Here is a 17350-nt window from a genome sequence, read left to right on the forward strand (position 1 = left end):
TGATCGATGGCAATGGTGATAATTAGGGATGTCCCGATCCGATCACGTGATCGGAATCGGCGTCGATCACGTGCTTTTCAGAGGATCGGGGATCGGGAAAAAATAATAATAAAAATCGGCAGTCAAAAAAAGAAACATTTTATTCAACAAACATGACCATGTCCACGTCTCTTAAACTCATACGGAGGCCTTAGTTTTGGTTTTAAATTACATATAATATATCATCATTAATGTATTTATTGTCACACAGAGCAGAACAATTGTCCACAACAAACACATTCCCCTTTAATTTACACCGCTGCAACAAACACATCCCTTTAATTTAGACTGGCTACACGCTCCACATCACAACAACAGACTCAAGGAAGCAAGCCACGAGCTAACGCTAACGCTAACACTAACGCTAACGCTACTCTCTGCTATGTTGTGGAGACTCAGGGAAGCATGCCACGAGCTAACGCTAATGCTACTCTCTGCTATGTTGTGGAGACTCAGTGAAGCATGCCGCGAGCTAACACTAACACTAACGCTAACGCTACTCTCTGCTATGTTGTGGAGACTCAGTGAAGCATGCCGCGAGCTAACACGGTTAATATCCACTGACTTGAGCAGCTAGACTTAATGTCAGAGGTTTGGAACTAAGCATTTTAAAATAGAAAGTCAAGCCAGTTGCAATGTTTGCAAGGAGGACAGGCTGGAGGCGAAGTTTTCAGACTAACTTTTCACCTGGAGGATAACGTGACTGAGTGAGGATTATCGTCGGCGTTTCAGACCAGAATGGACCATTACGTAAGTCGAACACTGAATGTATACTAATGTGCAAACATATATTGAAACTTTTAATATTTCTCATATGAAGCAGAAGCACATTTCTCAGGGTGAATGTAATAACAAAAGCCTCCGAGCTCGCGCCCCGGACTATAGGCAACAGAGGGGCTTGTCTCGCTCCGCCAGTTTCTGACAAAAATGCGTCAAAATTGATTACTAATGTGAAAGATCGGATCGGAAACGATCGGATCGATAGATATTTTAAATCACATGATCGGGATCAGATCGGAAGCAAAAAAAGGCGATCGGGACATCCCTAGTGATAATATTCGCCAATGCGTGCCTTGTACATGTTTGCAAAATGTTTGGTATAGCGCCCCTAGTGGAGAAGAATTCACCAGTCCCCCCCCACTGAGCTACTATGACACCCGAATTTCCCCCAAGGGGATCGAAATGGAAACATCCTATCTTATATCGGTAATCATAAACGTCAGCACAGGGAAGACTGAGGGCTAGATCCACAAAGAATGGATTGCACGGTGCTAATTGCACCCTTACTTACAATTATGAATTGAAAATGTGGGACCCTGATGTAAACAAGACGAAAGTCTTTCTCTGGTCTGCATCCCCTTAACCCTTTCACTGCTGCACTACCAACGGTTAACCCTTTCACTGCGACAATACACAAAAGGTGAACCCTTTCACTGCCACACAACAGCAGGTTAACCCTTTCACTGCCACACTACAGAAGGTTAACCCTTTACTATAGTAAACCCTTGTGTGTATTGAGCCGTACTGTATTGTCCCCATTCTGCAATCGGTTAATAAAATTTGCATTCAATCAATCACCTGCGAGGTGATTGATTGAATGGAAATTTTGCCCTGAGGGTGTTGGGTGTCTTGCCTTGTGGGCCATTTCCAGCGGCTCGCCACCCTTGATGAGGATTCCGTTCTGGGCCCCGACCCCCGTGCCCACCATGACGGCCGTGGGCGTGGCCAGCCCCAGGGAGCAGGGGCAGGCGATGGACAGCACCGTGATGGAGGCCTGGAAGGCGAAGCGCACGATGACATCCGTCTTGGAGACCTGGGCATCGTAACTCTGTGGAGGATGCAGGGCATTTATTTATTTATTTATTCATTAAGCACACACACACACACATACAAGTAAGACATTCTTACTTTGCTCCCATATCCCCAATTTTGTCAATTCCCTTCCTGGTCGTTGCGCTGCCCTACTGTTGGTCTGGGGAGGGTGTAGACTACCCTGCTGTCAGTCTGGGGAGGGTGTAGACTACACTACTGTCGGTCTGGGGAGGGTGTAGACTACCCCGCTGTCGGTCTGGGGAGGGTGTAGACTACCCCGCTGTCGGTCTGGGGAGGGTGTAGACTACCCTGCTGTCGGTCTGGGGAGGGTGTAGACTACCCTGCTGTCGGTCTGGGGAGGGTGTAGACTACCCTGCTGTCGGTCTGGGGAGGGTGTAGACTACCCTGCTGTCGGTCTGGGGAGGGTGTAGACTACCCTACTGTCGGTCTGGGGTAGGTGTAGACTACCCTGCTGTCGGTCTGGGGAGGGTGTAGACTAACAGTCATATAACTAAATTGACAGTAAGACAGCTATATAACTAAACTGACAGTAAGACAACTATATAACTAAGCTGACAGTAAGACAGCCATATAACCAAGCTGACAGTAAGACAGCCTTATGACTAAGCTGACAGTAAGACAGCCTTATGACTAAGCTGACAGACAGCCTTATGACTAAGCTGACAGTAAGACAGCCTTATGACTAAGCTGACAGTAAGACAGCCTTATGACTAAGCTGACAGTAAGACAGCCTTATGACTAAGCTGACAGTAAGACAGCCTTATGACTAAGCTGACATTAAGACAGCCTTATGACTAAGCTGACAGTAAGACAGCCTTATGACTAAGCTTGACAGACAGCCTTATGACTAAGCTGGCAGTAAGACAGCCTTATGACTAAGCTGGCAGTAAGACAGCCTTATGACTAAGCTGGCAGTAAGACAGCCTTATGACTAAGCTTGACAGACAGCCTTATGACTAAGCTGGCAGTAAGACAGCCTTATGACTAAGCTGGCAGTAAGACAGCCTTATGACTAAGCTGGCAGTAAGACAGCCTTATGACTAAGCTGACAGACAGCCTTATGACTAAGCTGACAGTAAGACAGCCTTATGACTAAGCTGACAGACAGCCTTATGACTAAGCTGACAGATAGCCTTATGACTAAGCTGACAGTAAGACAGCCTTATGACTAAGCTGACAGTAAGACAGACTTATGACTAAGCTGACAGTAAGACAGCCATATAACTAAGCTGACAGACAGCCTTATGACTAAGCTGACAGTAAGACAGCCTTATGACTAAGCTGACAGACAGCCTTATGACTAAGCTGACAGTAAGACAGCCATATAACTAAGCTGACAGACAGCCTTATGACTAAGCTGACAGTAAGACAGCCATATAACTAAGCTGACAGACAGCCTTATGACTAAGCTGACAGTAAGACAGCCGTATAACTAAGCTGACAGTAAGACAGCCCATATTACAAAATCCTAACAAAAGCCTAACGAAGGCTGCTCTTGTTTTACCTTTTGAAAGGTTGACTCACCGGGAAGTACTGCTTCACGATGTCAAAGTTGACAAACCCGATCACCAGCCAGGCCACCAGCGTCAGCACAGAGACCACCACGATGAAGGGCACGAAGTAGCCACTCAACCGGTCTGCAAACTGCTGGATGGGCGCCTGTTACAAGAGATGCACAGAGATGTTTGTTTTTATTGCAGCCTACAATAGCGAGCAATAGGTTATAATAATAATAATTTAAAATGTGTCTTTATTGCATCTGGGGTCATACTGGGGTCAACTGTCAAAATTATATTGATACCACCAGTACAATATCGTAAAGGGACAACATAAATGTCATCATGATCGGAGAAACTGATGAGTTCATTGGTTTTGTAAAAATCTATAGGTTTCTTCCTCTAGGGGTCATAAATGTTCACAGCAAATTTTGTGACTGTGCGACTGACCGGTCTGGATTTATACTAGTTTAAAAACATTTGGCATTAGAGGAAAGGTCATGGGATCACCAAAATCAATAGGTGTCTTCCGAACGGGGTCATGAATGTTCACAGCAAATGTTATGGCAATCTGGCCATACATCATCAAGATATCTTGTTCACAGACAAACAAACGGACAGACACACAAACTGGGGCGAAAACATAGTTCATAGTTCAGAGTAAGAGAGTGAACTTTGAGCCGTCTCGCCTCACCTTGGAGGTCTGGACCTCTTCAACCAGTCTGACTATAGAGAGAGAGAGAGAGAGACAGAGACAGAGACAGAGACAGAGACAGAGACAGAGACAGAGAGAGAGAGAGAGACAGAGAGAGAGAGAGAGAGAGAGAGAGACAGAGAGAGTGGTGTCCTCACCTTGGAGGTCTGGGCCTCTTCAACCAGTCTGACTATCTGACAGAGAGTGGTTTCCGCGCCGACGTGAGTAGCCTCCACCAGAAGGGCCCCGTGGGCGTTGATAGAGCCGGCGATCACAGAGCTGCCTACTCTCTTGCTGACCGGCATGGGCTCTCCTAACAGACACACCAACACACAAACACACAGCCACACAAACAAACACACAGCCACACAAATACAGAGGAGGGAATACAGTGGTTGGAATACAATGGTTGTAAAAAACAGTTGTGTTTTTTAATGGAAGGGATCTTTAATGTTTTTTTAATGGAAGGGATCTTTAACGGGGAACAATCTTGAAATTTTTTAACAAAACCAAAATGATTCAATGCTTTATTTTACAACCTGTGGACCGTCCTTCACATACAGTACCTGTGATCAAGGATTCATCTGCCATGGAGCTTCCCTCGATCACTTTGCCGTCCACTGGGAACTTTCCTCCCGGTGCCACCTTCACAACGTCTCCCCGCTGCACCAGCTCCACCAGCACCTGCTCCTCACTGACACAGAACAGCACAACCACCACCCACCCCATTTACACCCGGTGTTAAAAGGAACACGCCAACATTATGGGAAATGTGGGACGTGCTTACGGTCTTCTCCAGAGTCCGACGAGAAGATGGATACCAATTTCCTCCCTGTGCGTTCAGTAGAAAGCTATCCTAGCTTAGCACAAATTAAGGTTTAGCCTAGATTAAAACTTTGGGAGTGGTGTTTTTGGCCAACAGCTAGGCTAGTGATCCGTTCCATTCATTTGTGCTAAGCTAGGCTAGCTTGCAGCCGGATTGCTTTCTACTGAACACAAGAGGCGATTGGTAGGCCTATCCATATTCTTGTCTGACTCTGGAGAAGATGGTAAGCATATTTCCCATAATATTTGGCGTGTTCCATTAACATGTGATCTGTATCTGGATAATGTATTAACATGTGATCTGTATCTGGATAATGTATTAACATGTGATCTGTATCTGGATAATGTATTAACATGTGATCTGTATCTGGATAATGTATTAACATGTGATCTGTATCTGGATAATGTATTAACATGTGATCTGTATCTGGATAATGTATTAACATGTGATCTGTATCTGGATAGCTTATCTGGAGAAAGAAATCAGATCAGCCAGACCACTTCCAGTGGTAGTCTGGCTCACATTGTGATCCGATCACCGGACAAGTCAGCCAGGTGTAAATGCAATCCGTACAGCGCCATGATTAGAGTGCAGACAACGAGAATGCAAATAAATAACCGTGTGAATGCAAAGGCGAGATACAGATACAGTTATCACATGTTAATACCAGGTGTGGATGGGATCCATTTGTGTTGGAGTGAGTCATCAAATATTTGGCTTGACTGATCATTGTGTGACAGCCTCTGGGTCTGATTGATTGATTGAAAACTTTATTAACAGATTGCAGAATGGGTACAGTACAGTACAGCTCAATACATACAATTGTTAAGGGGATGCAGACCAGAGAAAGACTTTCGTCTTGTTTACATCAGGGTCCCCCATTTTCAATTCATCATAACATATATGACATACACGACATACAGATAGACAGTACTGCTACATCTATACATTTATGACATACCAGATTTGCAAATACAGTACTGTTTGTGATACAAAAAGAGTCCAGCAAAGAGAGTATATACATTTGATGTAGAAACTGTACATTGGAGGAGGTTGGGTAGGTGGGGGGGGGACTGTACATTGGAGGTGGTTGGTTGGGTGGGTGGGGTGGGGGGGTTGGGTAGGAGGGGTGGGGGACACTGTACAACTGTACAAGCAAAACTGTACATTGGAATATTGACAAAACCATACTTGGTCATTTACTGTACATTGGAGGGGGTTGGGTTAGGACATTTACAGTTGAACGTCAGCCTAGGGGAGCCAGGACATAACACAACTGAAGGACCCCTCCCTCCCCACTCCAGGCACAAATTACATCAGATAGATGTAAGAATGGACTGCATTTATATATAGCGCTTCTTTAACCAAAGCGCTTTACAACTTATGCCTCACATTCACCCATGCAAGGTGCCGACCTGCTCATCGGGAGCAGTTAGGGGTTAAGTGTCTTGCTCAAGGACACTTCGACACGCTGCTGGGAAGAGCCGGAATCGAACTGTGAACCTTCAGATTACCAGACGACCGCTCTACCTCCTGAGCCACTGTCGCGCCCATGTTAGAAACGAAAGACAGTGTTGCCTTTTCAATGACAAAACGAAACAAGCTAAAGTGTTACATAAATAGGAAGAATAACAAAGTAACTACACTAAACACTAGACAGATATTCTAAAACTGCTGGCTCTGGTGTCTGGCCTGTAGCTCCCAGGCAAGCTGCGACAACTGGGGACCCAATCAGCCAGTCAAGAGTCAATCAGACAATCAGGATCCACCAGCTGAAAACCATCACTCTTTCATACGCACAGAGAGAGAGAGAACATACCAATACGACTCAGGGTCGTAACACTGGTCATAAACTAGTTGGACATTTACGATCATCAGATGTGTTTGTACACGGTGATAGTGTTGGCTGATTAGTCAGGGACTGTTGCATCCATGTTATTACTACCTGATGACGGAGCAGCCAGGACCCAAGGTGACCACCGTGGCGTCTGTTGCTTGAAGGGACATTAGTTTGGCCAAGGCTTCAGAGGTCTTACTCTATGGGAACGGACATAAAAGGAACATATATTTCATAATTATTTCATAACATTTCTTCAGACAGCAAAATAATTTCATAATTCCTGACGTGCAACATAATAGTGTTATTTATAAAGTTTGGGAGCATGCCTACCGTCTGACTATATGAGTGTAGTAGGGGTGTAACCCACTGTCTGTCTATATAATAATAATAATAATAATGGAAGGATTTATATAGCGCTCTTCATGAGTGTAGTAGGGGTGTAACCCACTGTCTGACTATATGAGTGTAGTAGGGGTGTAACCCACCGTCTGACTATATGAGTGTAGTAGGGGTGTAACCCACCGTCTGACTATATGAGTGTAGTAGGGGTGTAACCCACCGTCTGTCTATATGAGTGTAGTAGGGGTGTAACCCACCGTCTGTCTATATGAGTGTAGTAGGGGTGTAACCCACCGTCTGTCTATATGAGTGTAGTAGGGGTGTAACCCACCGTCTGTCTATATGAGTGTAGTAGGGGTGTAACCCACTGTCTGACTATATGAGTGTAGTAGGGGTGTAACCCACTGTCTATCTATATGAGTGTAGTAGGGGTGTAACCCACTGTCTGTCTATATGCGTGTAGTAGGGGTGTAACCCACTGTCTGACTATATGAGTGTAGTAGGGGTGTAACCCACTGTCTATCTATATGAGTGTAGTAGGGGTGTAACCCACTGTCTATCTATATGAGTGTAGTAGGGGTGTAACCCACTGTCTGTCTATATGAGTGTAGTAGGGGTGTAACCCACTGTCTGTCTATATGCGTGTAGTAGGGGTGTAACCCACTGTCTGTCTATATGAGTGTAGTAGGGGTGTAACCCACTGTCTATCTATATGAGTGTATTAGGGGTGTAACCCACCGTCTGACTATATGAGTGTAGTAGGGGTGTAACCCACTGTCTGACTATATGAGTGTAGTAGGGGTGTAACCCACTGTCTGACTATATGAGTGTAGTAGGGGTGTAACCCACTGTCTGTCTATATGAGTGTAGTAGGGGTGTAACCCACTGTCTATCTATATGAGTGTAGTAGGGGTGTAACCCACTGTCTGTCTATATGAGTGTAGTAGGGGTGTAACCCACTGTCTGACTATATGAGTGTAGTAGGGGTGTAACCCACCGTCTGACTATATGAGTGTAGTAGGGGTGTAAAACCCACTGTCTGTCTATATGAGTGTAGTAGGGGTGTAACCCACTGTCTGACTATATGAGTGTAGTAGGGGTGTAACCCACTGTCTGACTATATGAGTGTAGTAGGGGTGTAACCCACTGTCTGACTATATGAGTGTAGTAGGGGTGTAACCCACTGTCTGACTATATGAGTGTAGTAGGGGTGTAACCCACTGTCTGACTATATGAGTGTAGTAGGGGTGTAACCCACTGTCTGACTATATGAGTGTAGTAGGGGTAAAACCCACTGTCATTTCTTCTTGTCCAAAGGCTGCCTTTCCGTCATCTTCTACGAGTTACCAAAGATGTTTCAAAACACGCCGTGGCTCCCTCCTCCCTCTCAACGCGAGCTGAACCTACCGTTTGGGCTTGAGAGGGAGGGGCGGGGCGGGGCGTACGGTTGTGAAGGAAGAGTGCACTGCGTTTACAACACAAGACAAAATAAGAGCAACGCGGCGCAAACATATTTTTTATCTCGATGATCTTGTTTTCATGATCGTGGGAAGCCATAATCCTAATTGAAATTGAAGTTTGATAAATCGCCCTGCCCTACTTATTGGGGTCCTTTCACTGTGTTTCCAAAGTCTTTGTAAACAAAACTCATAGATTTAATTCCCACAGACTTGACATTTTCTGTTGCCAGTAAACAAAGTCTGTTCTCCTCGTCTTCCTTTAGTTCTTTGTTAAACTTGGTCGCGAGCAAATCAGCATAATAATTAAATGGCATCTTGTGACACAGGCCTACAGTTGATCATCTACTCACAAACCTAGGTTGTTAAAACACCGTGTTGACACGTGACATCAAGAAAACACAATAACACCTCTGTCGGGGTAGGAACACACTCTCTGTCTGAGAGAAAGCAACAAGAGATCTGCCCTATGTATGACATGGAGTGAACAGTAGGTTTGTTAATGGGAAACTACAAAACAAATACAAAGACCTAACTAACCCTGACCACCCCAGCCCTTGGTCTCTTTGACTGAGGGTCATTGTGGGCGGGATCTAGCCTTTTATTTCCCCTCCCTTCAACTGTGAGGAAACACAGGAAGTGATGAGTGGCGGCGACCATTGATTGATTGATTGAAAACTTTATTAACAGATTGCAGAATGGGTACAGTACAGTACAGCTCAATACATACAATTGTTAAGGGGATGCAGACCAGAGAAAGACTTTCGTCTAGTTTACATCAGGGTCCCCCATTTTCAATTCATCGTAACATATATGACATACATGACATACAGATAGACAGTACTGCTACATCTATACATTTATGACATACCAGATTTGCAAATACAGTACTGTTTGTGATACAAAAAGAGTCCAGAAAAAAAAGTATATACATTTGGCGTAGAAACTGTACATTGGATTGGGTAGGTGGGGGGGGACTGTACATTGGAGGTGGGGGGGGGGGGGGGGGTTGGGTAGGAGGGGTGGGTGGGGGACACTGTACAACTATACAAACAAAACTGTACATTGGAATATTGACAAGACCATACTTGGTAATTTACTGTACATTGGAGGGGGTTGTGTTAGGACATTTACAGGGGCCAGTTTCGAATTGCAGTCTCCCGTAGGTGTTTTTTGAGAGTGTTTTTGAAAGTGGGTAGTGATTCACATTCCTTTACAGCTTTGGGTAGGGCGTTCCACATTGATGTGGCATAATTGCGAAACGTGTTTAGTCCCTTGTTTGAGCCAAATCTGGGTTTAACATGATTTGTGGAGCTCCCTCTGGTGTTGTGATCGTGGTATTCACTGACCTTTGGGAAGTATTTTGACATGTACATGGGTACCTTGGTCGTGTAGTGTATCTTGTAGACCAGGCCCATTGCAAGTTGCTGTACTCTGTCATCTACTCTAAGCCATCCTAGGTTGTCAAAGTGGGCAGGGGTGAGGTGGGTTCTAGGAGTAAGGTCAAGCAGTAGTCTGACCAGTTTGTATTGAGATGTTTGTAATTTTGTTTTTAGCGCCTTTGAGGTGCTTTGGTACCATGAGGTGCAAGCATAGTCGTAGTACCCCTGAATGAGTGCTCCTGCCAGAGTCTTCAGGGTATTCTTGTTTACCAGTGAGGAGATCCGGTACAAGAATCGAGTTCGTTGGTTGACTTTTTTTATTACATTGGATGCCATTTTGTCACAGGAAAGATTTGCCTCTAGGATGGAACCCAGGTAGGTAATATCTTCTTTCCTTGTGACAATATTGTCACCCACTTTAACTGAGAAGCCGTCGGTCTTGCTGAGTTTGTTATTTGAACCGAAGAGAATGGACTCTGTTTTGCCCATGTGTAATGATAGTTTGTTATCAGCGAGCCATATGCACAAGGTGAATCTTGTCTCCCACAGATTGATTATTAGTTACACCTGCGTGCGCTGGAGAGGTGGTGTTGCAATCACTCCTGTCCGTTATTGTCACTATACATACTAACATGATCTTTTGATACAGTTGACTGTATATGGTTACTGATGTAATGCCATGATTATGGATTTGTTATTCCTTTTTCTTCTTTTTCATTATTGGCTGATTGAGAACCCTGCCTGTATGCAGCCTATTGACTTCCTCATTCTACCAACCTGTACAGTGTGAGACCCTCATCATGGAGGGAATGGAAGAGAATGATGTAATGTCCTGACTATCTAGGTATATAATTGTTTCCCTATTTTCATTATTGGTTCATTGTGAACCCTACCTAGGTGCATCAACCTCTCCTCGTGTTTCCAGCCTATGTTGTTTGAGTCCCTAATGATGGAGGGGGGGGGGGGGGGGGGGTTGAGTGTCTCCCCACACTGTTGACTCTGACGAAAACGCATCCCGTGTTGAAACATTAGTTGTAAATAAAGTTTATTGCCTTTATTCCTGCTTCTACTTTGGGCCAAGTCTCTCTGGTGGTTGAAGTGCATGAACTTCACCTTTCACACTCCTGTCTGTGTGTGTGTGTGTGTGTGTGTGTGTGTGTGTGTGTGTGTGTGTGTGTATCCGCAGCAGCCATCCAATCTGATCCAATTTGGATGGAAAATTGCACAAACGGACCTGAATTCTGTAGTATTTTTCAAATCGGTCAATGGCAACTATTTTATTTGACGATCAAAGCATAGAAAAATTAGCCCCCCCCCCCCCTTTCATGCATTCATGATGAACATAATACCGATAATATAGCGTTGATTTCAGATTGATTGTTGATACAGGCGAGAAACGGCACGGTTTTGAGTGAAATGCACGAATTGCTGCATAGCGTTGTTTTCATATATATACTATACTATACTATACTCATATTCACCACGGTATAAAACGGGAATGTATGGATGAACATCTTTCTTTTTTTTTTCACAAATTGAACGATAGATACTCGATGTCAAATGGGCAATAGTATTATATGATCCATAACTATGATATATAATATAGTTTGAGCAATGCAAACACCGCCATGTATTCCTATACTTTAAAGCGGTGGCCTTCTTACCACACGGTACACAGCGCCATCTGGCGCTGATTGAGTTAATGTGTTAATGATAGATATGATAATGATAGGAATGATATGATAATAATATGAATGATAATGATAGGAATTATTTGATAATGATATGAATGATAAATATATGAATGATAATGATATGATAGAAATGATAATGATAGAAATGATAATAATAGGAATGATAATGATAGGAATGATTTGATAATGATATGAATGATAAAGATATGAATGCTAACGATTTGATAAAAATAGGAATGATAACGATGATAATGACAGGAATGTCCCTGGGCGAGGCACACCTTGGCGATGTGCTCCAGCCACCGTCCGAGGGCGATGAACACGAAGAGCATGGGCGGAGTGTCGAAGAAGGTGACAGGGCTCTGGCTGGCCTCCTCCACCATGGCCACCACCAGCACCACGCACGAGTAGCTGTAGGCGATGGAGGTGGCCAACACGATCAGCACGTCCATGTTCGCCCTGCGGTGCTTCAGCGAGCGATACGCCTGGATGTAGAAGTACCGTCCTCCAAACACCTGGGCGGTGGAGAGAGACAGAGGAGACATGAAGAGACAGAGGAGAGATGTAAAGAGACAGGAGAGATGTAAGTTCAAGTTCAAGTTTCTTTATTAGTTGTCATACAAAAATACAGAATACTTTTATATGAAATGCTTTTTTTCTGTTTTGCTCCTGAGAGTGTGCTAGATAAAGTATAAAAAGAAAGTCAAAAGTACGTAAACAAGTGTAAACAAAAGTGTTCAATATACATATATACAATACAGAGTAGAAAACATTTTGTAACTGAGTTACAATACAATATACAGTACAATGCCGAAATGGGATGAGGTACAACTTAGGGTAAGGTGCAATGAGGTATGAGTTGTAGTGCAAATCTCTTTACCAATAAATATAAAGTGTGTTAAAGTGTCTAAAGTGGGTAAAGTGAGGCAGCTGAGTGGCGCAGTGGGCAAGGTGCTCGCCACTAACGCAGGAGATGCTGGTATCGAGCCCAGCTCTCGGCGTTGCTACCGGCTTGGCCGGCCGTCATACTAACACAATTGGCAGTGTTAGTGGGTGGGAAAGCCGGTGGGTGGGGATTGGACGTTGTGGACAGCGACTCCTACAGGTCGGTTGGGTGACGCCGGTGCGGCGGAAACAGGAAGTATCGGGGGCAGTGTGAGCCTCCCACACGTTACTCCTCGCCACTGAGAGTTCGAGCTGCTGCGGTGAAAAGATGCGACAGGCTGCCTCCTCGTGTACCGGAAGGGACGCGTCTAGTCTTTTACCAACGGATTTCCAGTTCCGCGTTCGCGTTCTGCGATCTGCCACTGACGTTTCTGGTGCGATCTGATTGGCCACTGACGTTTCTGGTCATGTGACATGTGCGCCCAATCGCGTGACGCGCCCATTTCCGCCTCGAACACCTGCAAACTACCTAACGCAGGCCTAGTTTATTACTGGTTAAGCTTAGGCGACTCTTTCGAAGTTGGTTAAGGTTAGAGTTTGGAATCAGGGCTGGTGTTCTATCGCCCTGCTCTAAACCAAACTCTAACCTTAACCAACAGCGTCACACGATTGGCGCGACCAGAAACGTCAGTGGCCAATCAGATCGCAGAACGCGAACGCGGAACTGGAAATCCGTTGGTAAAAGTAATCAGGCAGAGGGGACACGTAATGCAAGGCTTCTATCCTCACTACAGCCGACCAGTGGGAGGCATAGTCTAGCAACGTTCAAGACAGGGGAGGGAAGAATTGGAAATACGAAATAGGGATGGGAGAAAAGTAGAAAATGGGGAGAAAAAGTGGATAAAAAAAATAAAGTGGGTAAAGTGGGTGCTACAGTGAGTTGTTTATTTAAAGTGAGTGTGTACGTGTGGATGTGTGTGCTGTGAGTGTATTTGAAGGTTTGTTACATAGTGTTATTGTCATAAAAAGCTCTCGCACATGTTACGACCCCTTCCACTCGGTCTCCATTGTCCGCCTATTATCTGTATTATTGTGTTGACAGTTACTGGAGGTGGGCGTGGCTGGAGCGCTAATCAGCACCATGGGAAACACCTGGGCCCGGTGTTCCCATGCTCCCTTTAAAACACTTGTGGAGCTTAGTTGCTGGACGCTCTCCTTATGGGACGCCGTTCGTTTGATTTTCTGCCCTTGATTTGTGTGTGCATTATACAACATTACACCTATACACCTTACCATGCATGCACTCCGATACACCACTGTTAGTTTAATTTAGTTAGTGTTTCCTTGTTTTGTCTTTATAGTAGTTAAATAAATCATTTGTTAATTGACTTTTGTTGTCTGCGTCTCCCTCTTTGTCATGGCCGTACGGCCGGTTTGTGACACACACACTACACAATATCACTCGAAAGTTTCCAGGTTTCTCAGATTCAGGGTTCCTCGAGTGTAAAGAAATTTACACAAATCGTAAAAAAAAATTATATGGACTACCATAAAAACACCCCAAAAAAACAACACAACAAACAATCCTTTTCGGTGTCAGTTACCAGGGAGAAGCATGGTTTTTTTTTTTTTTTTATCTACTTTTTTTCTTCCCATTTTACATTTTTTCCCCCATCCCTATTTCGTATTATCCAATTATTCCCTCCCCTGTCTCGAACGTTGCTAGACCATGCCTCCCACAGGCCGGCTGCAATGTGGACGAAGCCTTGCATCACGTGTCCCCTCCGGTACACGAGGAGGCAGCCGTCGCATCTTTTCACCTGTACAGCACGATCTCTCAGTGGCGAGGAGTAACGCGTGGGAGGCTCACGCTGCCCCCGATACTTCCTGATTCTGCTGTACAGGCGCACCAACCGACCTGTAGGAGTCGCTGTCCACAACGTCCGATCCCCACCCACCGGCTTTCCCACCCCCTAATACTGCCAATTGTATTAGTATGAACGACCAGCCAAGCCGGAAGCAACGCCGAGCGCTGGGCTCGAACCCAGCATCTCCTGCATTAGTGGCAAGCGCCTTGCCCACTGCGCCACTTAGCCGCCCAAGATGGTATGGTTTCTGTGTGCAGCCCGATCTTGCTTAAAATTAGTAAATAAAGTACTAATCGACCACCAGGTAAAAAGGTACATAATGTACGTTATGTTATAGCCATAAGTAATATATTTACGTATTGTATTGAAAATGTAACATGTGTATTACATATACAGTATATATATATATATATATATATATATTAAAATTTGTTTTACTTTACATTTTCAGAAAACTTTTATGTTCCCCTAATGGGAATGCCACCCCAACCTTAATCATAACCGTTAAGCGAATGTTAAAACTAACCTCAACTCTAACTATAACCATAGTTAGATAGTGAGAGCACTCGCCTGCGACTGCAATTATTGTAGGTTCAACTCCTGGTCCGTTAGGTTTTGGACTTTTGCCAATACAATACGTAAATACATGACTTATGGTCGATTAGTACTGTATTTATGTATTTTTTCTGACGAGAGCGTGTTGCTGCGTTACCTGAACAGGCGTGCAGAGCAGGAAGAAGGCCAGGTTGAGGAGAGAGAGGCCAGGAAGCACGTTCTGCTCCTCAGGCATGGAGCCTCCGTGCTGCCCGTGCTGGCTGTCCATCACCATCATGTAGATCATGAGGCCCATCACAGGCAGGCCGAACACCAGACTGAACAGAAAGGAGTTCTTCCACCTGGAACCAAACGCAGGGCAGATTGTTTATGCGTATATCTTGTTGAGGCGAGGGGGGGGGGGGACTGTCCTGTCATCCATTACAGTTTAGGTAAAAACTTTTTTTTTTTTATATATTTAATAAAAAAGATATGGAGAGAAGTAAGAGAAATTAGTAACTCAGTTGGGCTCCACTGCACAGTAGGGCTGGGCGATTCATTGAATTTCTATTTCAATTAAAATGTTGGCTTCCCACGATCATGAAAACAAGATAATTGAGATAAAGTGATTATTGTGCCGCATGCCGTGTTGCTCTCATTTCATCTTGTGTTGTAAATGCAGCGCACCCTTCCTTCACAGCCGTACGCTTAAGGGAGGGAAGTTAACTTCAGCAGGATATGAGTTCTATTTGCAGCCACCGTTGTTCTCATTGAGAGTGCTGGCTTTGTCATGACTATAAAAATGGTTAGGTGACGTTAAATTCAGCCCCTAGATGCCCCAGCATGTCATTTATCCAATCTGGTGCATTCCATGTGGGGAAATAGGAAGTAATCAAAAAGGTTTTTTGGGGGGGAAATAATAATAATAATAATAATAATTTAGGACCTGCTCAGAGGTCATCAATCGGCACGCATGCGATGCATGCATGCGATTCGTATCTGCGATTAACCCATACCGTCGTCCTTCCCCCCCCAAGGGCAGCCGGGAGCAGACAGGCGTCAACGTGAGCCGCGCCAGGGGACCAATCCAAGTGCTCCTGTCCGTCTTCGTCAAGGACGCCACAGCGTTAGCAATCTATTGTTGTGCATGTTTTTCCATTGGGTTTATCTTATCGGGGGGGGAAACCCTTGCGAGCACGGGGAGAACATGCAAACTTCACACAGAAAGGCCTGGGAGATACCCCACCTGGGTAACTGGCATCATGGAAACCGGGTCCCCAAGCGGGAATCGAACCCTGGACCTTCTTGCTGTGAGGCGACAGTGTTAACCACTACACCACGTGCCACTTTATGCCGCACCTTTCTAAAAAGCTCTGTGGATGTATTATAAAAATAAATATATATTACTCTACATACAAATTGTATCTAAAGCACCTTTAACTTTAAAGGAAAGCATCCATTTTGTGTTTTCATATTGCATTGCAATAGTCTGTATTAAAGTGATATACCAAACAACTAAACAATGCTGATACTGGGCGGCTGAGTGGCGCAGCGGACATTGCGCTCGTCACCAACGCAAGAGACACCGGGTTCGAATCCGGCTGTCTGCGTTGCCTCCGGCTTGGGCCGGCCGTCATACTAACTCAATTGGCAGAGTTAGCGGTGGGAAGTCGAAGGGTGGTAATCTGGACGTTGTAAACAGAGACTCCTACAGGTCGGTTGGGGCGCCTGCACAGCAGAGACAGGAAAATGGCGGGGGCAGTGTGAGCCTCCTACACGCCAAATGAGAGTCCGCGCTGGCAGGTGAAAAGATGCAACTGGCTGCCTGCACATGTATCGGAGGGGACATGTGACGGGCTTCTATCCTCCCTACAACCGGCCAGTGGGGGCACATGCGAGCAACGTTCAAGACAGGGGAGGGGAGAATTGGCACTGCAAATTGGGATGGGAGAAAAATAGAAAAAAAGGAGAAAAAAGTGGATACAAAAAAACAATGCTGATACTGTATGCTAAAATCACCTGAATGAGTCATCATTCCATTCGATATGTCTACAGTCCATTGAGTCAATGGCATTGAGCCTACTCACTTATTACTCTCAGCTCAGCCATGAAGTGACCATTTCTATTTGCCACTAGATGGGAGCGTTAAGTGATAAGATCCACATTCAAACTGTAGATACAAGAGTGATATATATATGTTATTGAAAAATAGGTTACAGTTATTATTTCATAATGTTAGCAATGTTTTCCTGTTACTCTGAGTAACATTAGTCTATATCAATATGTCCCTGTTACTCTGAGTAACATTAGTCTATATCAATATTCCCCTGTTACCCTGAGTAACATTAGTCTATACTCTATATCAATATTTTCCTTTTACCCTGAGTAACCTTAGTCCATATCAATATTTCCCTGTTACACTGAGTAACGTTAGTCTATACATATTATTTTGTCACCCTCTCT

At 44.7% G+C, this 17350-nt stretch overlaps 1 protein-coding gene across 1 annotated transcript in view; it reads right to left on the minus strand.

Moving 5' to 3' along the window:
• atp7b (ATPase copper transporting beta) overlaps positions 1–17350 on the minus strand; it is a gene marked incomplete at both ends in the record, with an annotated part of 66572 nt that overhangs the window by 17221 nt on the left and 32001 nt on the right. The window contains 7 exons of the mRNA XM_084320951.1: positions 1673–1867; positions 3397–3531; positions 4221–4375; positions 4629–4756; positions 6834–6925; positions 11882–12115; positions 15066–15249. Of these exons, the coding sequence (XP_084177077.1) occupies positions 1673–1867; positions 3397–3531; positions 4221–4375; positions 4629–4756; positions 6834–6925; positions 11882–12115; positions 15066–15249 (1123 nt within the window). The remainder of the gene's footprint in view (positions 1–1672; positions 1868–3396; positions 3532–4220; positions 4376–4628; positions 4757–6833; positions 6926–11881; positions 12116–15065; positions 15250–17350) is intronic.

This window comes from Notolepis coatsorum, assembly GCF_963971535.1.
Source record: "Notolepis coatsorum genome assembly, chromosome: 1".
In the NCBI taxonomy this organism is placed as follows: Eukaryota; Metazoa; Chordata; class Actinopteri; order Aulopiformes; family Paralepididae; genus Notolepis; species Notolepis coatsorum.